The sequence below is a fragment of the Phycodurus eques genome, chromosome 5 (genome assembly GCF_024500275.1).
Source record: "Phycodurus eques isolate BA_2022a chromosome 5, UOR_Pequ_1.1, whole genome shotgun sequence".
NCBI classification, from domain to species: domain Eukaryota; kingdom Metazoa; phylum Chordata; class Actinopteri; order Syngnathiformes; family Syngnathidae; genus Phycodurus; species Phycodurus eques.
In genome coordinates, this window is record NC_084529.1 from 25,470,863 (window position 1) to 25,489,050 (window position 18,188).

Sequence of the window (18,188 nt, forward strand, 5' to 3'; positions counted from 1 at the left end):
CGAACGTGGTAGTAGCGTGAAGTGTCGGTCGGTCGCTAAATTTAGATCTAGCAGGGGCTCTACTCTGAGCCCCTCCCAGATGACCGAGCTTCTCACCCTATCTCTAAGAGAGAGCCCGGACACCCTGCAGAGGCAACTCCTTTCGCCCGCTTGTATCTGGGATCTTGTTCTTTCAGTCACGACCCATAAAAACACTGGGGTGAACAACAAAGCTGAAAGAGGTTCAGCTTGTTCCCAAATTGTGCTTGTTAATGCATTGCGTAGCAACGGTCTCAGGTGTGACCTTGAGCGTTGAAGTGTGTCAGGGGGTACGTCAGATGTTGAGATGTGACGGGCCCGTAAGCCGAGCTCAGTTGAGTTCCTGTCGTCGCTACTGCTGCTGCGAGGCTTCTGGACGGCGGGCTAAGTTCCCCTGTGTTTTCCAACCCAGAATAGTTGCATTAGTTACAAAAACAAACAGCAGGAGTTCTAAATCACCCTATCTTTCCTTTTTGCCCCTTCTAATATCTCGTCTTGGTGCTTCCTCCCAGCTGACAATATCTTCCTCTTCACTTTCTGGGTGACTGTGATGTAACCAAGCAATTACAGTACACTTCCCCATGTTCCTCCAGCCTGTATGACTATATTCACCCGGGGTCCGGATCTTGGCCCAGTGCCCTGTCCAAATTCTCTGCTTGTCCATGAGGTAAAAAGATTACAATCTTATTATAAAGGAATATTTTATTTATATATTGATTATTATGTTTTTGATTTCTTATGTACAGCCTTTTGTTTCAGCTGCTTTTTTTTAGTGCTCTACAAATGAAATACAGTTGAAAAATACTTACTGTCTGAGAACAGTTGTAAAACTCCGCCTCTTCCTTCACTCTGCGGCAGCCATCCGGCATTTTGTTGCCTCAAATTGAAAGTCTGGATGTTCTTTCGACAATAATAAGTAAAAATAGTTAGGTAAGATACATTTGAGTAAGCCTGCTTTGTCCAAAATGATAGATATATATTTTTTTATTTAATGTATTAAATTTACGTTTGAACATGATTATGCGGTGCGTTTTGTGATATTTTTGTTTGTTAGAGGTCTGTGAAATATTCAAGTTTAAAAAAAACAAAAAAGAAAAAAACAAAAGTAAAATCTGTTCCTTAGGTCCAAAAAGTTTGGGAAATGCTGCACTAAGCCACTGTGCTACCCAGATCAAATCCAACGGATCTGGGTAGTTTCCTTAAATGGAAAGTGAAACTTTTGCTGACCACGCATTCAAAGCTGATATTTCTGTTCCTCTTGGCAGTTTGCTGAGATTACGCAATCTCGACAAGAACGAATGAGCTCAGGTGTTTGTGTTCAGGTGTCAAATGACACGTGAGTCATAGTTTGAATGGGCATGCAAACATCGTCACGTTCGCGTCCTTCTCTCTTCTCTGGCTCGCTTTCTCTCCATCGTCCTTTTCGTCCCACAGCGGCGTGCATCCTGTCAGTGGCGCACGAGGCAGGAATAGGAAGGCAGCCCCGCTCTGTTTACTTCCCTCTCTCACTTCCCGCCTCTCCTCCCCTGGCTACAGACGCTCGCTGCTCTTTTTGCGAGGAGGGAAAGCCGGCAGAGAGCCAGTAGTTGGCTCTCGCTCTGACGCCGGCCATCTCAAAAGAAGAACCAGATGCGGATTCGGGGTGAATTTGCGACGTTCCGTGAACTTTGGAGGAGTGGGAGTGATGCGTGAGGATCGACGTCAGGTGGGGGGGGGAGCGGATGTTGGTTGACCTCAAAGACAGCTGTTCCATCTGGTTAGTCCTGAGAGCCTCTGGGAGAGGAGGAACGTCTGACTCCCGACGGGATCACAACGGGAGCGTGTGATGTCACTCCTCACCTGGGGCGCTCGTCTGGGACTCTGCTGAGTAGTTGTGGGTTTCTCCTGAAAACAAGAGCAGGGGGAAGGGAGGGACTTCCATTTAAGGTGCGCAAATCACATCATGGTCTCGTCTGACATAATTCTCGGAGCCAGCCGGCAGACGTTGATTAATGTGAGACCACCAAAATAGAAACAGCACTTGCGGACTTGTTGGAGCCTAAATACAAAGAAGCACAATGTGGAATCAGTCGGGATACTGCAATCACATACCTCGGCCTGGATATCCCTTCTACCACGCTCCTTGCAGGTATGCGACCTAGATACTGACATTCCAAATCTGGTTACTTAAAGACCAGCGTTGATTGATGGCTTGTTAATTGCTAACAGTTTTTTTTAAATGGTTAACCAAACCTGGTTGGGGCAACATGGTTCAGTTGGCAGAGTGGTTATTTCCCTACCAAAAGATTACAGGTTCATTTCCCCTCGTGCCCTGTCAAAGGTTCCTTGAGCGCTTTGAGTACTTTGAAGTTAGAAATGCCCAACTGTGAGGGATAACAAACCCAGACCCATCCGCGATAAAGAGAGACCATATCGTTTATTTTTATATTGCTAAAACAAAACCCTCCCACAAACTTTTAACACATTTAAATGTACTAAATACACTTTTTAAACACAATTTAAACCTATTTAAATTTGCATAAAGTATATACATGTTTGACAGAAAATTCTGCGATAAAGCTCAATCGTGATATAGCGGCGGATTACTGTACACAAGTGCTTAATAAATGAGGTTGTTCTGTAAAACTCTATACAAAATGTATTTCAGCTATTCAATTCAAATAGTGAAACTCATAAATTATTTGGATTCACTAAACAGAAAGTTAAATGTGTTATGTTTTTTTAAATAGTTTTGATATTTATAGCTTACAGGGAACGTAAACCCAAAATTCACCCTCTTAACAAATTCAAATACTACATAAACAATCAAAGTGATTTTAATACAGAAATTAGGTAGGAATTGGCCTAGTGAGAAGCATTTTCACATTTTTAATGAATCTGTATAATACATGGGTTTAATTTTTTAAATTAAACAACTGAAATATACTTTTCTACCATAATCTGATTTATCAAGATGCAACTGTACAAGTGAAAGGTCATTTAGCTCAAATCTGCACTCTGGTAGCATGACGCACTGCATTAAAATGACATGATGAATCTGTGATGTACCTAAAGTGTTCGTGCTAGGGCTTCGAATATTTTACGACCAAAGTAGTATACAATCAGCATAAAGTGTACATACGTGTATTTAATCAGATAGCTACCTTTTGAAAATGTTAAATATATCAAACTAATGTTAACTAGGACTGTCAAATGATTATTATATTTTTAAATCCGATTAATCACACTTGAATGTTGATTAATCATGATTAATCACAGTTAATTACTTGCAGAATTTAAACAAAAAATAAAATATTTTTACATAAAATTTTATCGTCAATGTTATACACCATTTTTTTTTTTTTTTTAACTTGAATGCATGCATGCAAGGTAATTATGATTACTCACTGAGGTCCAGTGGTCTCAGAAAAGTCACATTTCTTTGGATAGGATTATAAATTCTTTTTTTAATTTTAAGAGGACATTATTAACCTGTGGTATACATCAAGTGTTAGTTTTAGGATTTAGCATTTATTCCGAGTTACCATCAATGACAGTAGAAAAACCGTGTCATTATAAAGACTAACCGAGTGTTGTACAATTGGGAACATACGTTTCTTTTCTTGGCTAACAAATATTATCAGGCAAATTGGTTTATGTTAATTTTGACACTTAAAAAATCCAAAGAAAACACTAAAAAACTATTTGTGAGGATGGTGGATCAAGTTCGGGATTCTTGTTTGAAATTTTACAATTACTTTATTAATCTGTGGTGTACCTCAGGTGTTTATTTTAGGGCTTCGTGTTTATTTTAAATTAGCCTCTTTAATCAATGTAATTGATGTTAAATTTAGTTTTCATCTATCAAAAGTCTGAAGGATGTCTTTTGATGATGAGATGTTTTTGTCACTGATCTGGATGATTCACAAAATGACAAAATACATAGGCATAGAGAAGCTTTGTCTGAAATTGAAAGGCACATCTGTACCCTAGCTGGAGGACTCGTCCCCTAATTGGCTTATCTGCATATGGTGTGTGTAGATTCACTGATGTTAGTTAGCTGGAAACCCAACCTAGCATTACTCCGAAGGCATTTTTGGCACATTTGAATTCATAACCGATATGTGGATAGAATAGGTCCTCCATCATTATAAATGTCGATATCCTTTGAATTAATTATAGAGGCTATGTATGTTGTTGTTAGTAGGATTACCCACCCAAAAATGTTTTTCCATGAAACCTTGTGTATGGATGGAGCTTGTGCCAAGGAAGAATACTTTGGCAGAGGTCTGGATAAAGGTGCCTATCGAGGAACATTGAAAGATATATTTTTTAACATTTTCCATAATTTCTCTGAGAATATTCAATGACTGTTGATGACAAAAGGGGTAGGGAATATTTGATAAGGGGTACAATTTGGTGCGGATACAAATTATGGTTGTTGGGTCTTGGTGGAAGTCTGCACCCTACTAAGTGAATGACCAAAATTAGGCTTGTTTAAATATCTAATCGTACTTACTTTCATTACAGTCACAATAGTATTATGCATTGATTGGTTGCCATCCGTAATATTATATAATACAGTCTGTATTGGATCCAGTAAGTGTCTGATGAAGTGTAACTTGATTTAAATTCATTGTAATTCATCTTAAAGGTTTACTAGGTTTTGTGACTGTTGTGGTCAAACTGGTTATTGCGGGCTTTTTAATTGTACACTCGGTTCCAACCGAAATACTAAACCGGTTTTACCTGCGCCAGAAGACCCGAAAGGTGTTTATTGTTCCTGCTGTGTCATGTACGTTGTAGTTTACTCAGCTGTTAATGTCTTCCTGGGAAAAAAAAACAACACACACACCAAAAAGCTCCACACAGTCATTGATTTTATTCATTCTTTTGTGGGCTTCCAACATGATCCTTCCATGTTCCAGCTACATTCCCTGAGGGGGTGGCAGCCACTGGAGATCAGACGTCTGACTACGTCTGCCTTTATGTCAGATACCGTCGCAGCCTCTAACCCCTGGTGGCTGCTGAAACACTGCACCGCCGATTCTTTATGGCTATATTTTATTTAATCAGCTCTGCAACGTTGTGAATCAGATTTTCCAAAACGAAGTCCTTATTATCCCTAAAAATGCAATTTTATTCTCGTATCTGCTTTTCTGAGATCTTAAAAATGTCACAGGCACAATAAATAAATGCAATAATTAATGGTCTTATAAGTGCAAATTGTTAATAGTAAAATGGGTAAGTATTTGATGAGTACTGCTTTTGGTCAGTCTTCCTCAAACAGTGGTTCGCGGACCTCTAGTGGTCCCCAAGAAACCACAAATGGTCTGTGAGCAACTTCGTGGTTGAATATTCTGGACCCATGTTCTGCTTTTGGACCCTATTTTCCATGAACTCGTCTGTTAAATCCAAAAAGGTTTGCCTACTGAACCGCAATGAGTTTTCAAGGATTTACTGTGTAGTGTTGTAGTAAGCATAGGTATTGTTTTGGGATATTTTGGAGAGTATGTGGTCCAACTCATTTTATTTTATAGGTTGAGTGGTCTTTAATCGGAAATATTTAATAAAAAAAACAACACTAAGAAAAAGGCAAAGAAAACAAAAAACATTGAAAAATGCGAACTGAGAGGCAAAGAATAATTTATATTGAACTGGATACTCGATTCTTTTCAGAATTTTGGACCATATTTGATTTTAGGTACACATAAAATGTCAAGGAGCAGAAAAAAATGTTAAAAAAAAATACAAACTGTGAGGCAGAGGGTCACATTTCTTCGAATTATGGATTGGATTCTCGCTTCTTTTATGAATTTGGAACCATATTGGTTACCATGGTTTGATGAACCTCTGGTTGCCAATAGAAGAACATTTTTAATGATCAATGCAGTGTTGTACAACATTAAGTTGGCATTTCAAATCACATCGTCTGTTAACATTATCCCTCAGACATTTTAATTTATTCATTAATTTTTCAATCCCTGCGCTTAATTGTGAACAACAGTGGAGGCGGTGTTGGTAGGTGTTGGTCTTCGGGGCAGAGGGAATTAGCTACGGAATGACTCACAGTTCGGACATTGGGGCAGGTCGCCGACCAGTCATGTCGGCCAGCTCATCTAAATAAACCTCCCAAAGCAACTCAATCATCACTCGTCACTCCTAGTGCAGTCTCCCACGGGGACTGAGTTACCCTCGGAATGTTCCACCTGAAGAGCATCTGACATTTGGCTGCATTCGGGTACTGTCTGATATTTCATAGTTGATACATTTGGTACTTCATTGAGATGTTTCTGCTGTTTCATTCTATTTCTTTCTTTTTTTTGTTGCCAAAAAACTGTCCTTCAACTGATGCTTCAATGTCGATGTGCTTAAAAAAATTGGCCTCGCCTCGATTATTAATCTTTGTCGCAGATAGAAAGACCCTCTGCGGGACTTTCTGTTCACCTTCAACTTATTCCAACAGTGAGATAAAATATTAAAGTTGTCACTCTGATAAAAGGGTAAAGTGTGAGCAAAAAAACTCCTGAATTCTAATGCATGCATGGGGTCCACTAGTGTATTCAAGCTGGTTAGCTTACTAGCCAGTTAGATGCTAGAACATTTGAGATTGTTCACTAGCTTGTAAGTTTCCCCTGTTGCTAGTCAGCTTACTTGCCAGTTACCTTGATAGACATACTGTATAGCTGCCAGGACATTTGTTTCTCAATTGTAGAACATATAAGCTAGTGCACTACCTCGCGAGATGGGGGCACTAGCTAGTCAACTCATTAGCGATTTAGCTTGCTAGCCAGTTAGCCACGAGGACATTTGTTGGTTAGCTACAGAACCCATTAGCAAGTCCTCTAGCTCGCTATATAGCCCACTGTCTTGTCAGATTTTAATCTATTTACCTTGCTTGCCAGTTATCCATTAGGACATTTGTTGGTTAGCTACAGAGCAAAGTCCTCTAGGTCGCTCACTAGCCAGCCCACTTGTTACTTGTGCTGTCAGAACATTTATTGTTCGGTAGCAGAACCTATAAGATAGTTTGCTAACTTGCTGTTCGCTCACAAGTCTTCTCATTAGCGGGTTAGCAGAGGTGGGAGTAAGTCACATATGCGCAAATCATAAGTAAGTCTCAAGATTTAACGTTCAAGTTTTATGCAAGTCTCAAGGTAATGTGACAAATCAAGCAAGTCAGGTCCCTCAAAGTTTCAAGCAAGTGGAGTCAAGTCATTGCTAGGTTTAAGCAAGTTATAAATTAAGACATACAATAAGCATGTAGAGTCAAGTCATTGGTTTGTTTAAGCAAGTCATAAGTTATGTCATACAATCTTGCTCAGACACAACATACAGTATAGTCACACAGTAGCCACTTTACACCCAGTGTCTGTACTTGTGTTAGGCCTGGTATACACAGAAAGACAATTGGGCAGTTTTTTGTTCCAATTTTGCCCCTTTCCGACAAAGAATGTCAAAGGCCAGATTATTTTATGTCTATATCCTATAAGTAGTGATGGCGAGATGAAGCTTCATGAAGCATTGTAACACATAACTATTGGTTCGAGTAATGGTTCATTTCTTGATGCTTCATTGCTCACAAAACCACCTGCTGGCTATGTGCATAATCACAGGCAGTTGTATCCTTACCACATACAGTATGTGCTGCGTTGCATTTTTGCGTCTTTTTGGCTTTTGTGAATGACTGTGTATTACAAAACAATGTTTGACCAAGTAATTTACCAACATAAAGTGTAAAATATATTATTTTTGAACTTATTCTGTGTGCTTTAAATGTTTCTCAACACTGGTATGGCAGGTTGTACAATGTTTGGGAAAATGGCATGGGCTTAAGAGGGCAGAGGATTTTGAAAGTGCTTATTTAGAAATAACAGTTTATCTTTTTTTTAATGATTCGTTCAAAAGGAAAATTATATAAACTGGGGTACAGGAATTCTTCCTCTCTCAGTGAGGTTTTATTGTACCTTACTTTGTAATGTAATGTAATTGATCAGCCTCAATAACAGGTCTTCGAAGACTCTGCACAACCTGTAACATCACTACCTGTAAGATTATCCTTGGGTCCGATGTGTATTAAGAGTGGATTTGTCCCGATTATAGGGTCTGAAAATCCATTCGGGTTGGGGCCAACAATATAATATTTGAGACCAAAAATCTTCGTGTGTGTGGGGAGTGCCGTGAATTTTGAGATGAAACAGAATTTAGCCAATCAAGAAGCGCCATGACTCAGCAACAAGGTAACAACTGTAAATAAAATCAAATATGTCTTACGCGATGTTGTTTTTTTATATAAAAAGTGGCCTCCCCAGACGGCAGATGTCCTTCCCATTTCACAACGTTCCCGCTACCGGCAACCTTCGGAAACACTCTGGTAACATCGGCCCATGCCCGGTTGCTTTTAGGGAAGTCGTACAATAAGCAAGTAGATTGTTTCTTCTTCTTCCGTTTTCTTAGCTCATGTGTGATCACGCGAGATTTCTGTCTCGGAAGACTTGTTTGTTGATCGGTGGTGGAACAGAATCCCTCTGTGTGGTGTTCTGTGTTGATATTATCAGAGATGGTAAAATGATAAATGGACTGCACTTATATAGTGCTTTATCTACACCATCACAGTGCCCAAAGCGCTTTACAAAGCCTCACATTCACCCACTCACACACACATTCATTCATACACCAATGGGCGACTGCTGGCATGCAAGGTGCTGCCAGGGCCACTGGGAGCAAATTAGGGTTCAGTGTCTTGCCCAAGCACACTTCAACATGCGGACAGTCGTGGCCGGGATTTGAATCAGTGACCCTTCAGTCACTGGACAACCAGCCCTACCTACTGAGCCACAGCCGCCCACACCACACACAATACAACCAAAGCTGTTGAATGGCTGATTGTTTTTATTTTTTAAAATCTTTTTTTGTCCAGTCTGTCACAGATAAACCATCTTTTAGGATTTGAAAAACCCTTATGTAATGTACCAATTAGCTGTACCAACATGTTCACATGGTCCCAAACAGTCTCTGTATTACCCTTTACTTTGTCTTCTCAATTAAACGCATAACCAACATAAAGGTGAGTTAATGTTTGACCAGCTTTTGGTTAGTGAATCTGTGGCATTAACGTACTGTAGGTTCATATTAGCCTGTCTTGAAAATGCAGTTTCAAATGTAAACAGGCAAGACTTGTCACATCATGTTTTTCACGTATAAATCGAGTCTTTAGTCAAGCAAATTCCCTGTCTATTTAAGTCTGTCTCGGGACAAGTGAATTGACTCAAGTCCCCCACCTCTGCCAGCAAGCTTGCGAGCCATTCAGTTACCAGGTTTGACTGGTGTGTGCAGGAGAAAGTCTTATCGATCACCACAGCGGTGGCAGGTGCTCGTTAATCATTAATCATTACCTGACAGAGTTGACCGTTAGGACTCGGCCACATTCGTCACCCTAATCCAGCACGTCAGAATGAAAGTAGCCCTTGCTTGCCAGACTCTGACGCTCGCTTCACTAATCCAGAATAAGACGACAGGGTCAGCCTATAGCGGAGGTGAGCGTCAAAGTGTGTGTGTGTGTGTGTGTGTGTGTGTGTGTGTGTGTGTGTGTGTGTATTTCAGCGCAATTCGTGAAAACAGGAAATGTAATGCACGAGCCCATGGGTCAAAAGTTGTGATTGAGATTCAACAACACGTATGAGCTTTGTAATTGTGTTTAACGGCATAGTGTTTATTTATATTTTGTCATTTGACCATTAAGTTCTGTCCTGTCATTTAACCTGCTTTCATTTAGTCTTGTTTTTAATCATTGTAAAGCTCTGTGGATTTGCTTTGTGTGTGAATGGTGCTATACAAATAAACTTTGCCAAAGAGGAATGAGTAAAACTCCTCAAAGACAGGTCTTGTGGGATCATATTCAGAAAGACTTTTGAAAGACGTAATTGCTGACAGGTGCCTCAACAAAGTATTGAGCAAAGGCTGTAATCTTAGGTTTTAATTTTTACTAAATTTGGAAAAAAAAGTAATTATGGGGCATTGTTTGTAGAATTGTGAGGGGAAAAAGGTGGAAAATGTGGAAAAAGTGAAGCACAGAATATTTTACAGATGCACTGTATATAAAATAAAGTTTTAAAAAGACTGCAGATGTGCTCCAACTCTCGTTTTCTCCCCGTTAGGCCGTGGCAGCAATAAGACGTCTGTCAGCCGATGATTGATGATTCTCTCAAATGTTTGCAATACGTGTATATGTGTGTGCGTGTGTGTGTGCGCGATATCCCGCTGAGTAATGTGTGTGACAGATGAAACTCTTTCCGGTGTAGAATTGTTTACCACCGTCGTAGGTAGCAGGTTTGGAAATAAATGTGCTATTAAAGCTGTGTTGAAAGAATTTAAAAAAAGGAAGTTTGGTGCTTAATCATGACTGGAGGCTGGAGTCATTTTAAGACAGCGAGCCAGCAAACTTGCAGCTTCAGAGCAGTGACGTGCCTTTTACGCAGAACACAGCTGAAGCATAATGCGACACAGCATCCAGCATCTGGACAATTACAACAGGGCGAGAGAAGTTACTGTCAAGCGTGAAATTTCACAATTCCGTCCTCCCTTTTCAGTAAAATGTTGGCCTTTAGAGGCATTGTGAAAGGAGTTTGTAAGGTCTTTTGAAAAAGGATGATGGAACAATTGAGGGTTTGACGCTTAATCATGATTGAAGGATATTGATTTTCAAAGAAGAGAGTATTTTTAAATTGAAGACTGTGGACTGTTTCACACGGAGAGCCAGCAAAATTGCCCCACTAAAGCCGTAAAATGTGCCTTTTACGCAGAACCCAGCTAAGTCATATTGTGAGACTGCATCTGGCGTCTGGTGTGACATAAAATACTTACTTTTAACACAACAGGGCGAGTCTCAAGCGTTTAATTTCACACTCTTATCTCACCTCTGTTTCGGTTCTGACAGGACCTCTATAAATGCAAAATTGGTTGAGTCTGTCCCCCCATTCCATGTCAGTGCCATTTATACAGAACAGCGACACAGAGGAAAAAAATCAGGAAGATGCTGCCAGATCATAATATATCCTGTCCAAATGAAATGAGCATTTTAGTTTCTTTCCTTCCCTTCTGTCAAGTTCATTTGAGGATACCTTTGCATTGTGTTGCCAATTTTTGAGCAAATAAGTCAGTTTTGAATGCAACACAGAGGTCACAAGGTCGGCGTAATTGAGGCCTCACTAAAATGTTTAGAATTTACGATATTATATAGTTTAAATCGTAGCTATACCACAAACTATGATCCCAAAACAGTTAAATATAAACTCAAACTCATCGAGCAACATTACCCTAAAAAAATATATGGCTTACAGATGATTTGATTTTGAAAAAAACACACACCAGAACTGTGCACGTATCGGCACATGCGGTGGAGACTCTGCACTCTTCCACTAATCCAGTCTTGACTGAGCTCCTCTGCAACATACAAAATTTGTCTCTCAGTTGAGGTGTATCACTTCAACATACTTCCTTCACACCAATTATTGTACAGAACCACTTTCCTATTTAGAGAAGGCTTTGGGGGCATCTCGTGACATCTTAAGGCGTTTCGGAAAGAGCACAAAACCCGTAAATACTGTAGTGGTGTTTTGCAACATGAATAGGTGAATTTGTAAATACCGAAGCGCGAAAAAGCGAAAGTTCACTGTGGTCTTTGTTGGGGCATTGCATAAACATAGTATTTTGCTGCCATTTTTACCTCCTTTATCAATTACACATTTCACCATGTCACAGATGCTGTGGATGCTATTGTTAGCCAGCTCACTATTTTTGCCACTTCCCTCTGGAGACTTGCACTGTGCACACCAAGCACCTTATTCCAGCCGACTCCTGTCATTCAATCTGGATGTTTTCTCCTTTTCTTTATGTTGGGTGGTGGGCACTGCCACTTTGACAAGTGTCCCTCGCGGAATTACACCCCCAAGGTCACGGTGGCAGTCCACTCAGACGGAACATTCAGCATTCCTTGACACATACGATGTTTTTCCCCACACTGACATCTGACACTGACGCTCCAAGCGAACACCGACTGTTTTCTTGGACAGCCTGTTTAGGCAGAACACAAGATGGGCTGGATTAATCACGCCATCCACTGGTTGACAAATATATTACATAGCCATCGTCTGAGTGGAATTAGTGCAAGGTTTCAGTTAGGCTTTACACGATCAGGATTTTTGGGGCCGATCACCGATCAGCGAGATTAAAAAAACGATAACCGATCTGATCACAAAATGGAGCAATGTGTCTATTTAAATGACTTGTTCATTTACTATATATACTTGTGTACTGTATACTCAGTATCTTCAAAAGCATTCGGAAGTGTGCTTTGGTAGATTAGTCTGCCATGAGCAATCCTTCGGTGTGTCGTGGGAAATCAAATTTTACTTAACTGCTCAAAAAATTATTCATTTACAAGAAATAATGTATAATTGTTCCTCTATTTATGCTAGTGACAGACAAAACAAATAAATGGTCTTCTATTAGATGGCAGGAAGTACATACAGTAATTACTGTGCATCTACTTTTTGTGACATTTTTGTTTGTTGGTGTGCGGTGAGATTTTCCAATTGTAAAATATGTGCCTTCGCTCCATAAATGTTGAAAATCACTGCTCTAGTCCGGCCATGTACTTAATCAGTCAGGTCAAAGCAACATTACAACATGACAGAAATAATGGAAGCTAATTTACTGTAATTGAATTACTTTATTGTAATTAAATTACTTCACACACCGAAACTTCATATAAGTCAAACTCAGGCCCGGGGGCCAAATCTGGCCCACGATGTAATTATATTTGGCCCGCAAAACCATATCAAATGTGTATTAGAGCTGCCCCGCCAGTATATAGCACCACTAATATTACAAATCCCAGAATGCTTTGCTAGTGTGTTGGCCCATCAGTCTAGACCAGCGAGCACCCCTTCCCTTGCTGTTGCATTCGTTAGCAACTATGCTACCAGTCTCCTTGAGCAAATTTACACTTCCCCTTCCCAAAAATGGCCAAACGAAAGATGGAAAACAGTTAACTTTCAAGACAAGTGGGAGGCAGATTGTCTGTTCACTAAAGTAAAAGACAGACATGTTTGTTGTGTGCGGAGCAACGTGGCTGTAACAAAGAATATAACATAATTGAATTGTTAATAGTTTGAAGTTTGGATTTTTATTGAAGGACATTCTTATTTTTTTGGGTTGTTTTGTTGGTGGCCTTTGAAAAAAGATTTACATAAAAAACGAAGGTAGTTGGCGATAGATAAATAGAAGATGGAGAGAGAATAATTCATGTTATCTATTTAAATACAAAACAACAAACAAATAACAGTCTTTTATCGCAAATTTGATTTCTCGTGTTTATAACATTAAAGTTTGTTTATTCCAGATTCAGTGTTTAAGCAGAATTTAAGTTTGTTGTCATATGATAAACGTTAATGCTACATTTCTGCAGAGAAGGGAAACACGCACATTGCAGTGATTTTTCGTTAAATATTGAGTTTGGTCCGCGACGTTGTCCCAATTTTTAATTTTGGCCCACCGTGAATTTTAGTTTGACACTCCTGCTTTGGAGCATTATTTGACAAAATGCAGGTATGTTTACATACAATCGTTAGTGCTAGCACTAGCTTGCTAGGCTACATAACGTTTTGTTGCCTGCTTGCGAGCCGTATCGTATTAAAAGTACGTGAGCATACCTTAAGCAAGCCTTAAATGAATGTAATCTCCCTAGCGCCGGTGACCATCAGCACACGTTTTTCCCCATTTTGTTCTTATAATACATGCGTCGCGATGTTGTCACGATAGTAACGAGTGTATCCGGTTGCGTTTGAGTTCAATCATTTAATTATCCTGCTGCCTGTTTTTAAAAACAAACATAAAATGTCAATGCAACTGAGCTCTGAAACAAAACGTAATTTAAAACACATTCAGTGGAGACAAATGGAGCTTTCTCGTGGGACTCTGTCTCGTCTGTCTGATGTCTCTGCGGCCATGAATGTATTGACGGCTGGGGAGTGAAAACATTTAAATGGGCCAAACAGACACATCCAAACAAGTTTGTGCTGCTTGTCTTCCCCAACGTGATTCCTCTCGCCGCATCCTAATGAAGCGTAGAATATTTGTTGAATATGCCAGCTTTTCCCTCTGAGGTCCAAACACACAGGGCAACGATGACTGCTGTGTATGCTCAACTTCAGAACTGGAGCACATAACCGGAGACCCAAAAATAATGATTGTTTTTTTTACTTTCTCTGCTATGTCGTACAACTTTGAACTCTTCTATAGTATGCGTGCCTGGGTAATAAAGAGCACTGTATAAATTTGTGTGCCTAATGTGGAAACTAATGTGTTTGTTTTGGTAAAGGCAAGTGATGAATGTGGATGAGTGGAGCTGTAAACTGCATTTTAAAGTCAGTCGCCCCGGTGATTTAATTTCATCATCTTTTAAAGTTGCGTATTTTTTATTCAAACCTGTAAAAACCCTGTCAAAGTCATCCAACCTACTGAAAATGAATGAATGACCAGCTTTTCAGTGTCTTGTTTGGACAGAAGATCTTTGATTCTCGCGAGAGTTCTTCGGGTGGTAATAAGCAGACGTAGTCCCACCTTTTAGGTGGCTTTTTTAAACAGAAGGTTTCCAAAAAATAATTTCCAGTGTATCAGTTTTTTGGAACAGTTTCCAACTTTTGACAGTAAACTGGACTCTATTGACCTCCAAAAGTACTCTTTCCAATTTTGGAAGCCTGTGTAGGATTCACTTGATTATTAGTCTTTTATTGTAAGGTCCATATACTACACATTGTCTGCAGTCATATTAGCAAGGCCTTTGATATCATTTGTACGTGTATAGTTTATTGCGTGGCACCCAGATGATAAAAATCAGAGGCGCCGGTTTGTGTGTGTGTGTGTTACATCATAATGGAACACTGCTGGCCAATATACTCGTCATTTATCAGTGGTTTGGGCGTTTTAGGCCGTTGTACTCATCCTCAATGTCAATGCCGGACAGATCCTGTCATTGTCCAAAACGCTCAAGCCGACACACAATGAGGAGCTTAAAAAGTGCAAATGTCGTCGGCTCAGGAAACTATGTGTCACCCTAGCCGCTTCATTAGCACTGTGCAAACATTGCTGCAACGTGGGAATTTGTATAATACTAAAGCAAACCTTTATTCGAGACTTCCTGAAATCGCAAATGTTGAGTGATTATAGCTTCAGGAAAGGTTAAAATCTATTTAAGGCCCGATCACCAGTTGGTGAAATCGCTGTGTTTCTTATGACACTTCTGACTAATTAATCACCTTTTTGGGGAGCCTCACCATACCAGAAAGGTAACCAATATTTGCATGTGTGTGTACCCTGGTGAAATTATTTTAGGGGTCCCACACACTTACTAGTGGCCTAGAAAAAGTTAATCCCAGACACTGTTTCACCAGTCAACAAAATGGGTGGATATGTCTATCATAACAGGACGCAAAAGAAAGTCTTAAGGACCCATGCCTGAAGTTGAACAAGAAGTCGGGCATTTTGGTTTGAAGCAGCCATTATGAGCCAGGGCTCATACTTTGACAAACTCCTACAAGGAAATCAGCCCAAATGAATCTATTTGTAACAAGGTAGTTTACACAGATGGCCGATGCTAAATAGCAAAGCTTTTTTTGCCTATGCAATCTAATGTGGGCGGAGCATGGTGTGAAAGTTTGATGATCATTTTAAGGATTTGCCATGAAAAAGAAAAAATAATGCTCCTAACAGCACGGAATTGGATGGAAATTTCTATCATAACAGGACGCACAAAAAAAGTCTCAAGGACCAATGCCTGAAATGACTGAGAATTACGTAGTACTGAATTGTGGCGGTACAGCGTTAACCTGTTTTTCACTATTTCATTTTCCTGATTTTTTTGGGCGTGGTTAAAACGGCACCCAGTGATGCATCTGGGCTTCAGCAAGAGTCACCCATCACCCACGTCACCTACTACATAAGAACTTGAGCTGCCCAGTGACGTAGTTGGGTGACTGGTCTGCAGTCTTCTCGCCAATGAGTGTAAGTTGGCTTGTGTGCTCATTTTATGATTATAGTCCACAGTAACTATTCAATTTTGAAGGTGGGCCTCCGAACGTGATTTTACATTGTGTCAGCTACCATCATTTTCGTAGTGCATTTATTGTATACACTGCTATCTACAGTAGTGGTATTTGATTAAAAGTGAACAGTAGATTAGGGCGGGGTTTCAGTACATTGTGCGGACACGCCCACAGCGTTTGAGAGTGGAGAGAATGGCGTGATTTAAAAAAATAATAATTTTTTCCCCCCCATCATTGAAATTTTGCAGTACTGTTGACATCACTTGTCTCTCTGGTGTGTCAAATTTACATTTATTTTTGCTTTACAAGGTCTTTAATGACACCCTGTTTGTTCCACTGTAGGACGATGCGCACACACACACACACACAGACACGTATACACACACTGTCATAGATGTACATATCCTCTCTTTCAGAAGGGACCCCTCAGGACACTGTGAAATGTTTTGAATGTGAATGCGCTGTCGACTTGTCGTCTATTAGCATGCCAGGCTGTCATTCGTCATGCCGACTGCCTCTTTTCCTTCCTGAAAGGTCTACGCATGCTGTATTTGGATGAGGTGTTGCTGGAACTACTCTCATCTCCATCTGCAACATAACATCCCAGCGCTGTTTGGAAATATCTATGGCACTGGACTTGAAAGTGGGGGTGCTTATTTAAAACTAAAGATGGTCTCATCTAAATGTTACCATGGCAACAAGATGTCCTGAAGCAGTCTCATGAGGGGCCGGGGTGGGTAAGTGGGTGGGTGGAGGTGGGGGGTGTGGGTGGGGGCAGTTTTCCTCTTTCTTATGGCATCTCAATGCAAAATAGTGGCGGCTCAGGCTGGTGCTTTCCGATTGCGCAATTGTAATACGGCCCACCCAACCCACTCCCTTGTTCTCCAAAACCATACGCAAATACAGACACAATCAAGAAAGCTCATCAGCGCTGAAGAATCTTCGTGGTGCTTCTCAGCAGAGCTAAAATTAAGTGCCACTTTACAGCCCTAAACCTAAGTGACGGGGTGAGCAAAGGAAATAACAGTGGAAGCAAGACCAGGCAAAGTGGAATCAAAAGCTTTATAATGAATAATAAAATAGACCCGAGGCAAGAACACTATTGATTTTTAGCAGTATTTCCTGAAAGACAAGGTTCAACCTCACTTATTGGGACCTAACGTCTTGCCATTTTAGAACTGGATTTATTATTGTTATAATGTAATACAGCCCGATGGGGGGCACAAGCCAGTGCAAACTGGAGGCTGGTCCCAAGCCCGGATAAATGCAGAGAGTTGCATCAGGAAGGGCATCCGGCTTAAAACTTTGCCAAACAAATATGAGCGTTCATCTGAAGACTTCCATACTGGATTGGTCATGGCCCGGGTTAACAACGTCCTAGAATTGAATGTGGGGACTTTGAATGTTGGGACTATGACAGGTAAATCTCAGGAGTTGGTTGACATGATGATTAGGAGAAAGGTTGATATACTCAGTCGAAAGCGGGTTCCACACATTCCGATAATCGGGCCATATTTGAGCCCAATGATTGTATGTCTCAAAAAGATGATCTTGAGCAATTATCCTGTGGTGGTGGGGTGTGTTCAGTGAGTTATTTTTCATCCTGGATCTGCTCGGAAACGGCCAGTATTGACAATCTTGAATGTCAAACTCGTTCTTTATTATACCACACACAATAAGCGCAGTAAGCACACCAATGCCGATTGTTTACTCATCATGTCTGGGGTCTCTTCTGCCTACCTACCTAACTACCCACCTAGCTATCTACTTACCTACCTACCTACCTAGGTTCAATCTTTATTGTATTCTTTTCAATTCTTATTCCACCAGAAGTGCCGACAATGGGATTAAGTTGTAGCCGTCGTTAATGTCTGATTTACAAGAATGAATTAGAATTAAGAACATAATCCTCTGCCTCTCCTTTACACTCTGCATCCATCCCTCTTAGTGTATAAACAATGTTTGTGTTCCATCCGTTAATTAACATGCGCTTGTTCATGTAGACTATATTGAAAAAGTGCCTTTAGTCTGTTCTTTTACCACTCATGTGGACTTAATTGTCACTCGTTCTGAGCACCCTGGACAGTG

General features: G+C 40.3%; 1 protein-coding gene across 9 annotated transcripts in view; it reads left to right on the plus strand.

Moving 5' to 3' along the window:
• Positions 1–18,188, plus strand: part of plekha7a (pleckstrin homology domain containing, family A member 7a) — a 115,885-nt gene that overhangs the window by 23,156 nt on the left and 74,541 nt on the right. The window contains exon 1 of one of the 9 annotated variants that reach the window (XM_061678313.1): positions 1,225–2,146. The exons of the other annotated variants lie outside the window; for them this stretch is intronic. Within the exon in view, the coding sequence (XP_061534297.1) occupies positions 2,076–2,146 (71 nt within the window). The 5' untranslated portion in view covers positions 1,225–2,075. Of the gene's footprint in view, positions 1–1,224; positions 2,147–18,188 lie in introns of those variants that run through there. 9 annotated transcript variants of the gene reach the window in all.